The 13,058-nt window shown below is 44.1% G+C and overlaps 1 protein-coding gene across 3 annotated transcripts in view; it reads right to left on the bottom strand.

Moving 5' to 3' along the window:
• The window catches only part of limk1a (LIM domain kinase 1a), a 46,892-nt gene that overhangs the window by 4,082 nt on the left and 29,752 nt on the right, over nucleotides 1-13,058 (bottom strand). For 2 of the 3 annotated variants that reach the window (XM_076734625.1, XM_076734627.1), the window contains 11 exons: nucleotides 6,083-6,192; nucleotides 4,698-4,913; nucleotides 4,262-4,367; nucleotides 3,785-3,996; nucleotides 3,397-3,583; nucleotides 3,002-3,088; nucleotides 1,884-2,015; nucleotides 1,643-1,702; nucleotides 1,215-1,280; nucleotides 548-716; nucleotides 322-377 (listed from right to left, as the gene is read on the bottom strand). In XM_076734625.1, coding sequence (XP_076590740.1) covers nucleotides 322-377; nucleotides 548-716; nucleotides 1,215-1,280; nucleotides 1,643-1,702; nucleotides 1,884-2,015; nucleotides 3,002-3,088; nucleotides 3,397-3,583; nucleotides 3,785-3,996; nucleotides 4,262-4,367; nucleotides 4,698-4,913; nucleotides 6,083-6,192 — 1,401 coding nt within the window. Of the gene's footprint in view, nucleotides 1-321; nucleotides 378-547; nucleotides 717-1,214; nucleotides 1,281-1,642; nucleotides 1,703-1,883; nucleotides 2,016-3,001; nucleotides 3,089-3,396; nucleotides 3,584-3,784; nucleotides 3,997-4,261; nucleotides 4,368-4,697; nucleotides 4,914-6,082; nucleotides 6,193-11,497; nucleotides 11,801-13,058 lie in introns of those variants that run through there. The other variant, XM_076734626.1, reaches the window with a different exon arrangement.

Genomic DNA, 13,058 nt, shown 5'->3' with positions numbered 1-13,058 from the left:
GTGAGAGGCAGATAGGAAACATAGGGAGGGATGGAACATAACCAATAAGGCAACAACAACATGACTGAATTGTCTGTATTTTGCAGAAAACCTGGCCAAATACAAAGTTTAGTACACTGAAGCTAGACCAAGAAGTGAAATCTAGAAGTTGTGCACAAATAAAAATCATCATCATCTTTTACCCTGCTGGGTAAAAACTGTGAATACAGTTTTGAAAGTTTAAAGGATTTAATGTTCCAGTGACAATCTGAAAAAACCTTATCAGAAAGCCTTGTTGTCGGTCTGGGTTTTAATGAGTAGCAAGAGTGGAAGGTCACTCACCTCGCAGAGCATGATACCAAAGGAGAAGATATCTACTCTCTCATCGTAGCTCTTCCCTGCAAAGGGAAAAGAGCAAAATTGGGCTGCTGAGTTCAAGAAAACATGAACAGTGACTGTAGTTTTCTTTAGGCAACTTAGGAAAAGTGTGAATGGCTTTTAATAAATAAATCAGTGTCTTAATATTATTGAAAAAGGAGCAACTGCACAGCGTCCCTGTAGATCATACCGTGGATCATCTCAGGAGCCATCCAGTAGGGGTTTCCCACCACGGTGTACCTCTTTCTGCGGTCGGGCTTCTTCAGGCCGGGCAGTTTACCCTGCGACAGCTTCTCCTCGTGCTTGTCGTCCACCATGAGCCGAGACAGCCCGAAGTCTGCCACCACCACTGTGTTGTTCTACACGAAGACAATTAAACATGAAACTGCATTGTTAGGCTGCAAGCATGGATGCTGCCAAATACAGTGAGAGAAAGTGATAAAAGAGATAGAAGCTTAGAGGTAACAGCAGGGTTCAGCTGGTTTTAAGCTTGAAATTCAACTCCAAGCTTGTAATTTCTCTTCGTGTGACACTTCAGATGTGAGCTCCATACAACAAAGCTTTTGTTTCCATGTGACAAATGTACGATGAGGGTAAGCTGGAGGTTACTGCTGCAGCTGACTTGTGTGCGACATGTTTTAAGAGGGCTTAGTCTGTCATAGCTGCTGCTAACAAAGCTCCCTTTGTTTCTGTATCTGACGTGCCCCAGCAGATGACAGATGAACTGTGTTAGATCCTCAAAAAAAAAAACACACAAAAAAAACATACTGTATATACACAGGTATGTCCATATGTCCATACACACACACACACACACACACACACACATAAGTGTACAGGAACACACAAGTTTTTACCTCTCGGACGAGACAGTTGTGTGAGTTCAGGTCCCGGTGGATTATGTTCATAGAATGCAGATAAGTCTGAATGATAGACAGACAGATGGGAAAAGACAGAAAGGCAGGGAGAATAAAAAATATGACTTTAGTGGTAATCTACAACCAGTGCCAAGAGGAACAAGCTTGCTTTGTTTCATCTTAAGTAGCTGCTGTTGTAAATACAATAATCCAGTCATGCACGACATTCATCATTGTACTCCTATCAATGGTCTAATCCTGCAGGAATTCATGCTTTAATTTCCATAGAGGGGGATGGCAAAGATTGTGCACATTATGAGCAGGAAGGTTGTAGCACACTCAAACGACCACTAGAGGGAGACAATACTACAAGTAACAGGAAGCCCTTTGCTGCAGCATATCGAGGATTTTTTGGTCTTTGAACTCACCATCCCAGCAGCTATGTCGGAGGCAAAACTGACCCTCTGGTTCCAGGGATAGTTGCTGTCCTGTGATCAAAAATCACAATTAAATATCATTGTCTCCAGTTGCTGCTGATGGCTCATATTACTTCAACTAAAACTTTACATCATTAACCTACAAAGACCTGAGGCACAGCAAGACTAAAAGGTCTACCCCATGCATTTTGAATACTGATCGCCCGTGCACACGCTCTAAGTCTGCTCTCACCATTTTCTTGATGATTTCCCTCAAGGTGCCACCCTTTATGTACTCTGCGATGAAGTTGAGCCTCTTGTCCTTGTAGAGAACTCCGATGAACTTGAGCACGTTGGGGTGATCCAAGCAGCGCATGACCTTCACCTGATGAAACAGCGTCACACACACACATAAACCTGACATGCTACCCTTCATGTCTCATGATGTCTTTGTCTGAAATTTTTGTTGTGTTCATTTCTAATCTTTAGAGGCTCTGGAGCACCAAACAAGACCACAAGAGACTCAGTAATGTGAGACCTGGGCCACCTACAAACAAACAGCCAGGAGGAGTAATAGTCATGCCTCACTGTGGTCGGTTTGTTTTATAGCCGCTCTTTCTACTCTGCTGTCGTCTACACCAATTACAAAGCAAAGACTTAGTGTTGTTGTAACCTCATACTAAATCTAACACCCCACACATACACTCAGCCAGATGGGAACAATTTTTCTAAACTTCAAGCATCCCACTTAGTTAAGTGGATGAGTGAGTCTATGGTACTTAAACAGGAAGATCAGGAGTAATTCAGTTCAAGGGCGTCAATAACTCTGAAAGTCTTACAGAGGTCTGAGCTTCTGTGTATGAGTCATTCCCTGTTATCTTTTGAACAGGGAGGGGGGGCAGAGATGAAGCTTTATGTGGGAGGGAAAACAAGTTCTGCTCATCCATCATTTCTGGGAGAAAAGACTGTGTTAACTCTCCCTTTTGTCCTGTTTCAGAGGTCATTTTGTGTCTTTTACTTTCATTTATTCAGGCGAGAGACTTCTTCCTTTTTATTCAGCCGTGCCCTACATTTGCACAGAGGAGCTGCTAATTTTAACCACAATGTTCAGCGTCTGGTCGTGCACAAAAACATTTGTCTTTTACTTCCTTGGCACAGATTTTCCCAGCTGGTCCAGGAATCCATACCAGGAACAAAGTTGGTTCACTAAATTTAGGGTACTGGCTGCTCGCAGTTTAAGAATCCAAATCATCACTAATATCTGACTAAAACTGTGTGGATTCAACATAAACATAATGATTATTCTTAGATTTGAGGATCAGCACTTCCTGATTTCAGATTTCAGCTCCTCTGAATAGAAAACTGACTCACCTCTTTCAGGAATGTTCTCTGTGTCTCGTCATCGAAGCGAATCAACTCCTTCATCACCATCACCTCGCCAGTCTCCTTGTGGGTCACCTACGAGAAGACAGACAAATCAAGTTGAGCCACAAGCTGGGACACCTTATTCTGATGCAACGTTAACCAGAAAGTGGTTGAGATCTTCACTTCACCTTCTGTATGACAACATGGGAAACAGAAATCTTGAGAACTCTAGGATGCGCAATAACCACAAACATTTCACCTCCTGCTTCACCACACTTCTCCTCCTCATCTCAATGCTGCCATCTTCTGGACAATGTAAGTATGACTACATTTGTTCTCAAAAGCGTCGATGCATGAACTTTACATACAGGCTGGTATGAAACATGCTAACAGTGTCTGACCTTGATGGCCTGTCCAAAGCAGCCTTTCCCCAGCACCTCTCCATGGATGAGGTCGGATGGGCGGAAGATGCGGTGCGTCCGATTGGACACGACGCGGAGCGACTCTGATCGATTGATGTCTTTTCTCTGGGAGATGGGGGACGCTGCATTGCTGGAGCCTGGTGACTTATCAATACTGTAGCTGCGCCTGGAGGGAAGATGAGAAGGGTGACAGGGAGAGAAGGGGAAATGAGAGATGAAGAGGAATGAAGAGCAGACTACTCTGATTACTGTTTGCTGCTGCAGTAAGGATTATTTATCTCAGCTCATCTTTACGAAGGCTGGATACAGAATTCGCTAAAAGGAAGTCAGGATTAAACAAGCAGCAGCTCTTAAGTAAGTTTCTTACGTGATGATGCGGGATCTCAGGCTGCTGATGTCCGGGTGGGGGGGCTGTGTGATGGGCAGGATGGGGCTGGGGCCCTCTGACAGAGGGCTGGACAGGCTGCCGTCCACTTGCTCTTCAGCCCCCGAGGAGCCTCCCTCCTGCCCCTGACTGTGAGGGTCGTGCTCAATGGTGAGCTGCAGGAGCCGGCTCGTCTCCTGGATCAGCAGGTCGATCTGGACGGAAGAGGGAGTTCAGGTGGGCTGATCAGTCCACAATTAGAACAGCAGAGACGGCTGTTATAACTAAATATATGCTCTAATGCTTCACAGTGCTGCGATAAGTTCAAGGTTTGAGAGGGAAGTATTTTTTAGGACACCTCTGAGATTCTCAGTAATTCTCAGAAATGCTGGCACTTTTCTGTCCTCAACCACATGACAATTCAATAATGCACATGTACAATATTTCACTAACAATGTTTCAGGGATGGTGTGTGAATACCTCGTCCAGAGGGACGTTGTGGATGGGCGTCCCGTTGATCTCAAGGATTCTGTCTCCCACATGAATGGAGTTTTTCACATCTGGACTGATGCAGTCTGCGTCCACCCTGAATAAAGAAGAACAATAAGAACAATAAGCAGAGAAAAAACACCTTTCAAACCTTTGTGCACACATTTTCCTTTGGACACACACCTGAGATAAAGTCTCAGCTCATTTGAACAACAGCGCCTTCAGCTCATTTCCTCTTCCTTCCACTCTGTTATACATTTTAAATGAATCTCATCTATCACACTGTCTTCCATTTTTAATCTACCATTCTTCTTCTCCACCATACTGACCTCTGTTGGTGCAGTCTCTCCTCCTCACACAACAACATCTCATCCACAAAACGTGCAAACACACACCGAAATGTGGACAGACAGACAGACAGACTCACTGGGAGACTCTGACGGTGTGTCCGTGTTCAGGGCTGTAGCCGTTGGTTGGGCTGAGCGGCTGGTCGATGGCCACAGAAAAACCTCGCCCTCTGCGTCCGTTGTTGCCCTCAGCGGAGGCTGGGATGGACACGAGCGTGACGGTGTGAGGGATCCGTGAGCATGGCGAGTCCGGCAGCGACACCGGGGTGACGATGGTCTGGTAGTAGCAGTGACCGCTGGAGCCAGACAGGAAGGGGAGGTGGGATAGAAAGAAAGGACGAGGGGAAAATGTGAATCTTATTGAGGTTTCTGGCTCTATAAACATCCATGCAATCATAAGGGGAACGTCAAGCTCTCATTACAACAGTTATTACAGCGTCACATGTTGTTGACAAGATGTTGCTCTAGCTGCTTTGTAGAGAACACTGTGCTGTCATTGTTCAGATTTGAGGGTCAGCATGACCTCTGATAAGTCAAAATCTGTTTCATGAGTTTGGCTTACAAACAAGACTATGTTTCCCTAAAACACAAGGAATGCTGGGAATGTATGGAGGACTCATGAAATAGCTATGAAATGATTCAAAACCAACACACCACTGCTAAATTTTCATTTTAATTCATTCGATTTTCCTGCATGATGTGACCCGATCTGGTAAATCACTCAATAAATGTGATGAACTGAGATAATCATCCACATCCACTCAGAGAAGAGGACAAAGGCTGGTCTGTCTGTCTGCAGCTCTGTGTAATGCAGCTTGTTTGACTTTCACATTAACACAAGCCTACAGCGACAACAAGAGCAACCTGAGCCTGAAACACACAGAGTTGTTGATATGTTTATGCAAATGCTCTGAATCTACTGTGTCTTGAGTGATTTGTTGCAGTACATCGCTATCAGCACCTTAAAATAACTGTAATTAGGACAAAATACCACAAAAATGCACCAAATTATAGAAAATAAGCTCCAACATCTGCAGTAAAACTGTTGCTGCTGTGAATTTACACCGTGCTTTGAGTCAGCTGTCACCACAGTTGGTCATGACGTCGTCAACGAGTCCCTTGAAGCTCAAAATAAGCCGCATGAATTTAAGACTTTGTCAATCAACTGCAGCTTTGGCCTCGTCTTCATTTTTTGTGGCTTTGGTTGCACTTCAAAGGGGATTGCAAGTGGATTAGTTTGCTGCAGAAGATGGAATTATGAAAATTACCTAGTTAAGTTAATAATTTGGTAAATTAGGGAGGACCACAGCTACTGTACCACAAACTGCACAAGGGTTTTTGCTAGTGTTAAAACATTAGGCCACTTAAAGACTGAGGAACAAGGTTTACATCTCACACCTACAAGCCTGATTTGATTGTGACATTCGGATGATAGCACATCTCAAATATTGTGTTTGAGGCTCACCAGTAGAGTTTGGATCTCTCCACCAGAGCGTACGTGTCTCCATCACCGATGAACGTCCTGCAGTTCAGACAGGTGAAGCATTCTGGGTGATATTTCTGTTCCCCTGCGACCTGTTGGAGAAAAACCAAAAACACAGTTAAAAGGGAATTCTGCCTCCTATGTGTTGTGAAAATTTGATGCATTCGGACGTCAAAGGCGCTGCTCTCTGATCTCTCCTTAAAAACACAGCGGGGCAGGAATTCACAACAGTGCTTTTGATATGACTGGAGCAACAGGGAACATGAGGATTTAATAACTGGTCGGAGAAGTAGGGCAAGGTCTGGTCACTTTGAGCTGGGAGATTGAATTTGCTGCTGCCAGATCCCCCTCCAGAGCTTAGGGCAGTTTTGCAAACAACAGAGGGAATTGAGTTATGGCCAAAAAAAACAGAGCAGGCAATGAGCAGATTAATCACACTGGCAGATCTGAGGATGATGCAGCCGCTGGAGAGTTCAGCTCTGGGTGTTCTGAGGACCAACGGGAGAAAAGCGAACACTGTTAAAATGATGAGATTAATGACGCTGAAAAAATGATTCGACTGTGTATCATCTCACTTTCACTGCTGCTCATTAACGCTGTTTGCCCGTGTTGTCACTCTGATCGACTAAGAAATCGATGAAGTGGCCCCGCATCTCCACACATATAGGTATCGACCCTTTTTAAGTCCTTCAGGTAATTTGTGGCCATCCATGCAAATGACCCGCCCACTCAAATACCTAACGACTTTTATGATTAAACATGAGCCACGACGTTCAGCGGTAAAGGTCGAGTCCGCCGGAGCTGTTCGCTCCCCTGAGGCTTTGCTTGTGGTTTCATTTTGTGCTTTGAGTGGCAGAAAATTTTGGAGGGAGTGGGCCCTCCTGACAGCACTTCTCAACTGCAATGATCTGCAATGCAAATTCACTATACCAGGAGTGAGGAGGGGCACTGCACGGACGAGTGCCGAACAAAGAACAATCAATTCAATGCAAAGGTAAAACTGAGAAATTGAATGTTGTGTAGTCCTGTTATTACAATGCACAATTAAAAGATTTCTGCAGCCTAAAACTTTTACTAAATTTTGTTCGTAAAACAGGCTTTTGTGTATCAAAACCAACATTACTGAGGAGCAAAATGTGAGCTCATGGATGAAGCCCCGACTGTGAAAATGAAAGCAGAACTACTTATCGTCCCAAGAGAGGAACGCTCCTCATAAATGGTCCATAAAACTGAAACAAGATGGGGAAACTGAGACAAAAGGGAAGAAAATGTGAGGATCAAAGAATCAATAAAATCATTGCACACGGCCATATGTCTGCTGCCCCACCCTCCTCAGAGAGCAGCAGTGAAACCACGAGCGCACACAAACAGATAAACACATGCAGAGGACCCTCCGGCTGCAGGCAGGACGACACTGTACAAGCATATTAATTAACTGCTTTTTAAGTTATTTATCTGAGTAGCTCCTTCCAGCCAAATACCAGGAAAACATGCCACCACTTGGCTTTGATACAAAACATCCCAAATTACTGTACTTCTGAGGTTCAATCATCTCTTTTCCTGTTTTTGGAGTCAAAACAGCAACGCTTGACCATGCAACAAATAAAAGGAGGATTTTCCACCTTTTTGCTGGACATGTTGTTTAATGGTCATGCTGACACAACATCATAGCAGAGAGAGAGAGAGAGAGAGAGAGAGAGAGAGAGAGAGAGAGAGAGAGAGAGAGAGAGAGAGAGAGAGAGAGAGCAAGAGGGAGGGAAAACAGATGTAATGGCTTTGTAATGGACAAGGGAACATGGCAGCCGTAGGGCTTATTGACCAACTTAATTTCTTTATTTGTCCTCCAAGTATCCTGATAAAAAGGAGACATAAACAATTACTGTCTGACATCGACAGTGAGTGTAAACACAACACAACAAAAAACAACAGCATGAGAGAGCGAGGAGTAAAAGAAAGAACCTTTTAAAGTTAAATACAACAAACTTTGCATGAACTTAGCATCATGTTTGTTTGTGGCTAGCTGAGAATTGTCTCTGTGTGTGTGTGTGTGTGTGTGTGTGTGTCACTTCCACAAATGGGAAAGACAGGAAGAGAGGACAGCTGGACGGAGATAAAAAGGGTGTGTGGCTCTGCACAACCTGACACTGTGGCTGCCATTTGCTTGCCATGCAGGCATCACACACACACACACACACACACACACACAAGCGCGCACACACCCATATGCACACACCCTCTCCAAAAACAACATTAGACAGGCGACAGCTGCTGTCCTCACATTTAGGACATGCTTCCTCTCCAAAGTGGCAGACGGGGAGAAAGGGAAATTTCAAAATAAATCGTCATCCAATGTGACATCAAACCATGTGACGGCTTTCAAAAGACAGATTCAAGAAACATCACGTGTTATAAACACAGCACCGCTTCCACTTTTTATCGTCACGCCCCACAGAGGCCGAGTGTGTCTTCAAGCCTCTGCGAGTGTATTTCATTATCTGTCTATTAGCTCATCATGCTCCTGAGTGTGTGACTGCGCGTCGTGCAGCCTCGCCGCCTCTTCTAGCGACAGCAAACCAAACCGTGTGCACATGGCCGCCTGGGGGAGGGGTGAAGGGTGGGTCAAGCTGCAGCACGACGTTCGGCTGCCGTGTGTGATGGAGATCTAGGCCACATAGTTACCTTGACTTCAGAGACAGTGTCATGTGTCCCTCGTTCAGGGGATAACTGAGAGAACCGTCTTAGCAAATGAATAGTGATGGCAAACATCTGAAGCTTCATTCAATCAAAAATTAGCAGCAATATGAACGGTAGCATCACGAAGTTGAAGCATATCTGACAAAAAACACAGTTTTAGGGGCCAAAAAATCTTCAATTTAATCCTTTGTATATGCAGGTGTTGTTTTTATTATCATTTATGCATTTCAACGTTAATATTCATGCAGATTTGAATGAGAGGGGAATATGGGATTATGCTAACCTTGCTAACCGTATTTGGTACTTTAGTGTCACATTATTTGCAAGGTGTTTTGTAATTTAGTTTGGTTAATTTAGTGAAATGTAATTTAAAATCCCCCCAGTTTTCAGTTCTTGTCTCTGACTCCTGTAATCTTCTTATAAACCCTTCAGGGTTCCTGAGGACCAGGATAGGAAACCCCGGTCACTCCTCAAGTGCTGGAGTAGGATGTATCATTACCAAAGAAAAATAAAATTGGTCAGCCACAGAGACTGTCGGCCTTTAGTGTCAGGGCTTGTTTTTTAATGATTTACATGTGTGACCTTAAGCTGACTGGAATGTGAGCACACCCTTTTTAGCCATTTGGAGGAATTTACGATGGCGTAATGCTCTCAGCGACACTAAACAGTGAGGAAACACGTTGGTAGTAAGTCAGGGAACTCCTTCAGTCACCCATGTTGACCTTTCCTGAGCTCAGGTCATCACTTCATGAGAGCTGGTTCACACGTAATGTTAAGTGTTTAGATTTGAGCCGAAAACTATGAAGTGACTCTCATACATGCTACCAAATGACTCAGAGGGAAACTTTAAGATATGAATAATAACAGAGGTAAATGATTTAAAGAAAACACTTCATACAATCTGCTTCTTAGTTATTTGTCATGTGTCAAACTCAATCATTTCTACATGTTTTGGATTTCCCCCATGACATCAGCTCATCCTTGTTGATTACATCTGCTAATGAATCTCAATCTCATTTTCATAAAAGTAACATGGAAATGAGGACGGTGCCAGAGGGAAAAATTAAACATTCAACATATTCAGTTCTTAAATATTTTTACAACCTGCTTAACTTCTATAATGTTTAAATTATTCATACTGTTTGTTTCTGTATTCTCTTGCAGTATACGCTTGACTAATCAGACAGCCTGTTACTTCTGGGGACACAGTAGAGAAACTTGTGTTAAGTAGACCTTATCGGTGTGTAGACAGTCAATTAATCAACTATTTTGAAAATTGAGAAATCATTATTTTTAAGCAAAAAAAAAGCCCAAAAATTGTCTGCTTCCAGCCTCTAAAATGTGAATATTTGCTGGGTTTTCTTGGCCCTCTGTGACAGTAAACGACATATCTTCAGGTGCTGGACTGTTTCATAGACCAAATTAGTACTTTAAAACTTGTACAGTTTGGTGTTTTGTTGAACACATGGCGAGGTTGATCACATATGACTTCAGCTCTACAGTTCATGTGTTTATATGCAGGAGGACCTCATCAGGAACCTCCAACATAAACACCCGTTGGACCCTCTGACTTCACTCCGCTCCGGCTAAATGCAGAACCATGACCTCATAACAACACTGCTGAAGGTGCTTCTGAATGGCCTCGCTAAATTATGGGAGATCTGGCTCTGCTTAACCTCACGTTTGATGTAATGAACTTTGCTCGAAAGCCTCCTTCACTGGCTAAACTCAAAAACACAGTCCATATGTGACCGAGCTCCCAGGTTCAACAAATAACCTCAGAATTGTGTTCATGAAGTTACCTCATGCGGATGTTTTGAAGAAATACTGAAAGCAACGCATGCAATAGGTACCTGATGCTCCCCTCAGAGAGAGCTACAACTGGGTCAGACCCCAAAATCCCGTCCAAGGGAATTCTTCAATTAACTGATAAAAACACAATATATGAACAAGATGTTTCACACTGCTGCAATCAAGAGTGCTGGAGGAGAAATAAAGTCAAAGGAAGACATGATCCTGAGTCCCTTTCAGACTTTCTACAGTACACATCGTTCAGTCAAATACAATTGGCTGGAGAGCCTGAGAGGGGAGACAGAAGCCCACATTGATGCCCTCTGAATGGAAACCCCCCTTCAGCTACTAACAGTACAGTACCACAGTGCACACAGGCCGTAGCTTTAGAAATGCTGCTCATGTATTCAGCTTCTTCCCTCTTCTGAGCAAGTCTCACATCCACGGTGGTTTGCAGTGCATGTAGGAGGTAAATAAAAATAACACAGCGCTGTGACACAGTTTTTAGACACGACTGCTGTTCGTCTCTGAATGCCCGCACACACTTTAAATCCTACTTTTGTCCGAGTATGAATGCTCTCTAAAAATAGCACGCGTGCCATGGCTCATCAGTTTTTCATGACAAGAAAAAAAAAGAAAAGGAAGAAAACTAGAGCACCGCAGAGAAAAAGGGGAACAGAACTGTAATTACTAAGCAATACACTGACCCACTTTAAAAGGACACACAAACACTGCAGCACATGGGACCACGCTTCAGCTTCAGCTTTAAAATTAAAGAGAAAAAGACGGAAGGAGTGTCTGCAGAAGCAGCCGGCAAACCATCTGATCAGCCTGCCTCCCGGCCTCCTCATGTACGACAGCACAGCACATCAGACCCCCAGCAGCCCGGAGCAGCGGCAGTGAACGCCTCACCTTCTTATCCCTTTTCCACAGCCTGAGACAGCAGAAGCTCCAGAAAAACAAGTCTCCCACCATGTCAGCGAGAGCTGGCGTCTCTCCTCGCTGATCTAGTTCATTCTACTGTGGCAGGCGAATCCCCCGCTGTCACAACAAAACACTGGCAGCGGCCAAACCGGCCGGAGAGGCAGAGCAGCAGGGGGAGGGAGGAGAGAGAGAGGGAGCAGCCCACGCCTTTGCAGCTGAGCTCATCTCTGAATCAATGTCACTCCTCCTGGCTCCCCCCCCTCCCTTCCTCTTCTCTCTCACTTTTGCTATGACCTCATCGTTTCCTGTTTGGCCCCGCCCCCCCTCCCCTTGCACACGCGCCACCCGGCTGCTTCAACCGCACACACCCCCCTCCACCCTCACCCCCTGGTGTCTTCAGAAAATTCCTCACTCCTCCTCCTCCTCCTCCTCCTCTCTCATGCTGCCATTCCTGCAATCACACTTCGAAACCAGTGAAAACAGCTACAGGCTTGACTTACAGGACGTTATGTGGGGCAATAATGTTCTTCATTAGCTAATTATTGAATTATTCATGTTGACTTTCATTGGTTTTGTCATGCTGTAGTGAAACAAAGGCATAACAGCATCACTTCAAGCATATCAATGGTAAAATAATTTAGAGCTGCACACTAGCAAATAGCTTAACTTACAGTTAATTATGCTGCTCCTCAACATGTCCTTATTAGAGCTCAAAAAGATCATCTTCATTATTGATTAGTCTGTCAATTATTGGAATGAACTGACCAATTGTTAGGTAAAGAAACAGGTGACAAATGCCTGACTGATATCTTCAAGTAGTTCATTTTGACTGCATGGCAATCAAAAAACCCAACTTACAATGATGTGAAACCAGCGAAAAGCAACAAATCTTTAAATCTGAGAGGGTGAAACCAGAAAAAGGAGGACATCTATGCTTTATAAATGACTCCAGTGAACTACATAAAACAATTATGATCGTGATTTTTTAGAGCGCTGAATGAAATATTCAAATAAACAGCCAATAGATGAACAGATCAAGTAAAAGTTTATTCGCTTGTCAGACCATTGTCAGATGGCACCCCCCAGGATTTCACTAAAATGAAAATGAAACCAAGAAAATGCCAAAAATGCCCACTTTCAACAGAGACACAGTCCTCAGTCACATGTGGACTTGTGTAATTGTTGTTCTCTAAATGTAGAGGACACGTCACAGTCCCACAGCATTGAGCATTAAGTAACACTGTCTGATGTGCTTGTGTTGTCTTTATTAGAGCATTCGGCTGGCTTGTTCGCCCTGTCCTTCCTCTCTACCTCTCTCCTCCACTGCCTCGTATAATCTCTCTTCCTGGGGTTATCTCTGCTGCTGCGTCACTCTTTCTTCCACCTCTCTCACTTTCCTCATGTCCCTCACATGGCCTGCATGCCAACCGTCCCCTCCCCTCGCTACAGGCCAGTGGTGGAGGGCCATCTGAGTGGGCAGATATTATTAGACGGTCAGATGCCCTCTCGCCACTGCCTCCTTGTTCTTATGTTAAATTCTTAAATAATT

The sequence above is a fragment of the Chaetodon auriga genome, chromosome 7 (assembly GCF_051107435.1).
Source record: "Chaetodon auriga isolate fChaAug3 chromosome 7, fChaAug3.hap1, whole genome shotgun sequence".
Lineage (NCBI taxonomy): Eukaryota > Metazoa > Chordata > Actinopteri > Chaetodontiformes > Chaetodontidae > Chaetodon > Chaetodon auriga.
The sequence above is the reverse complement of the archived record's forward strand: the minus strand, read 5'-3'. Positions and strand labels throughout refer to the sequence as shown.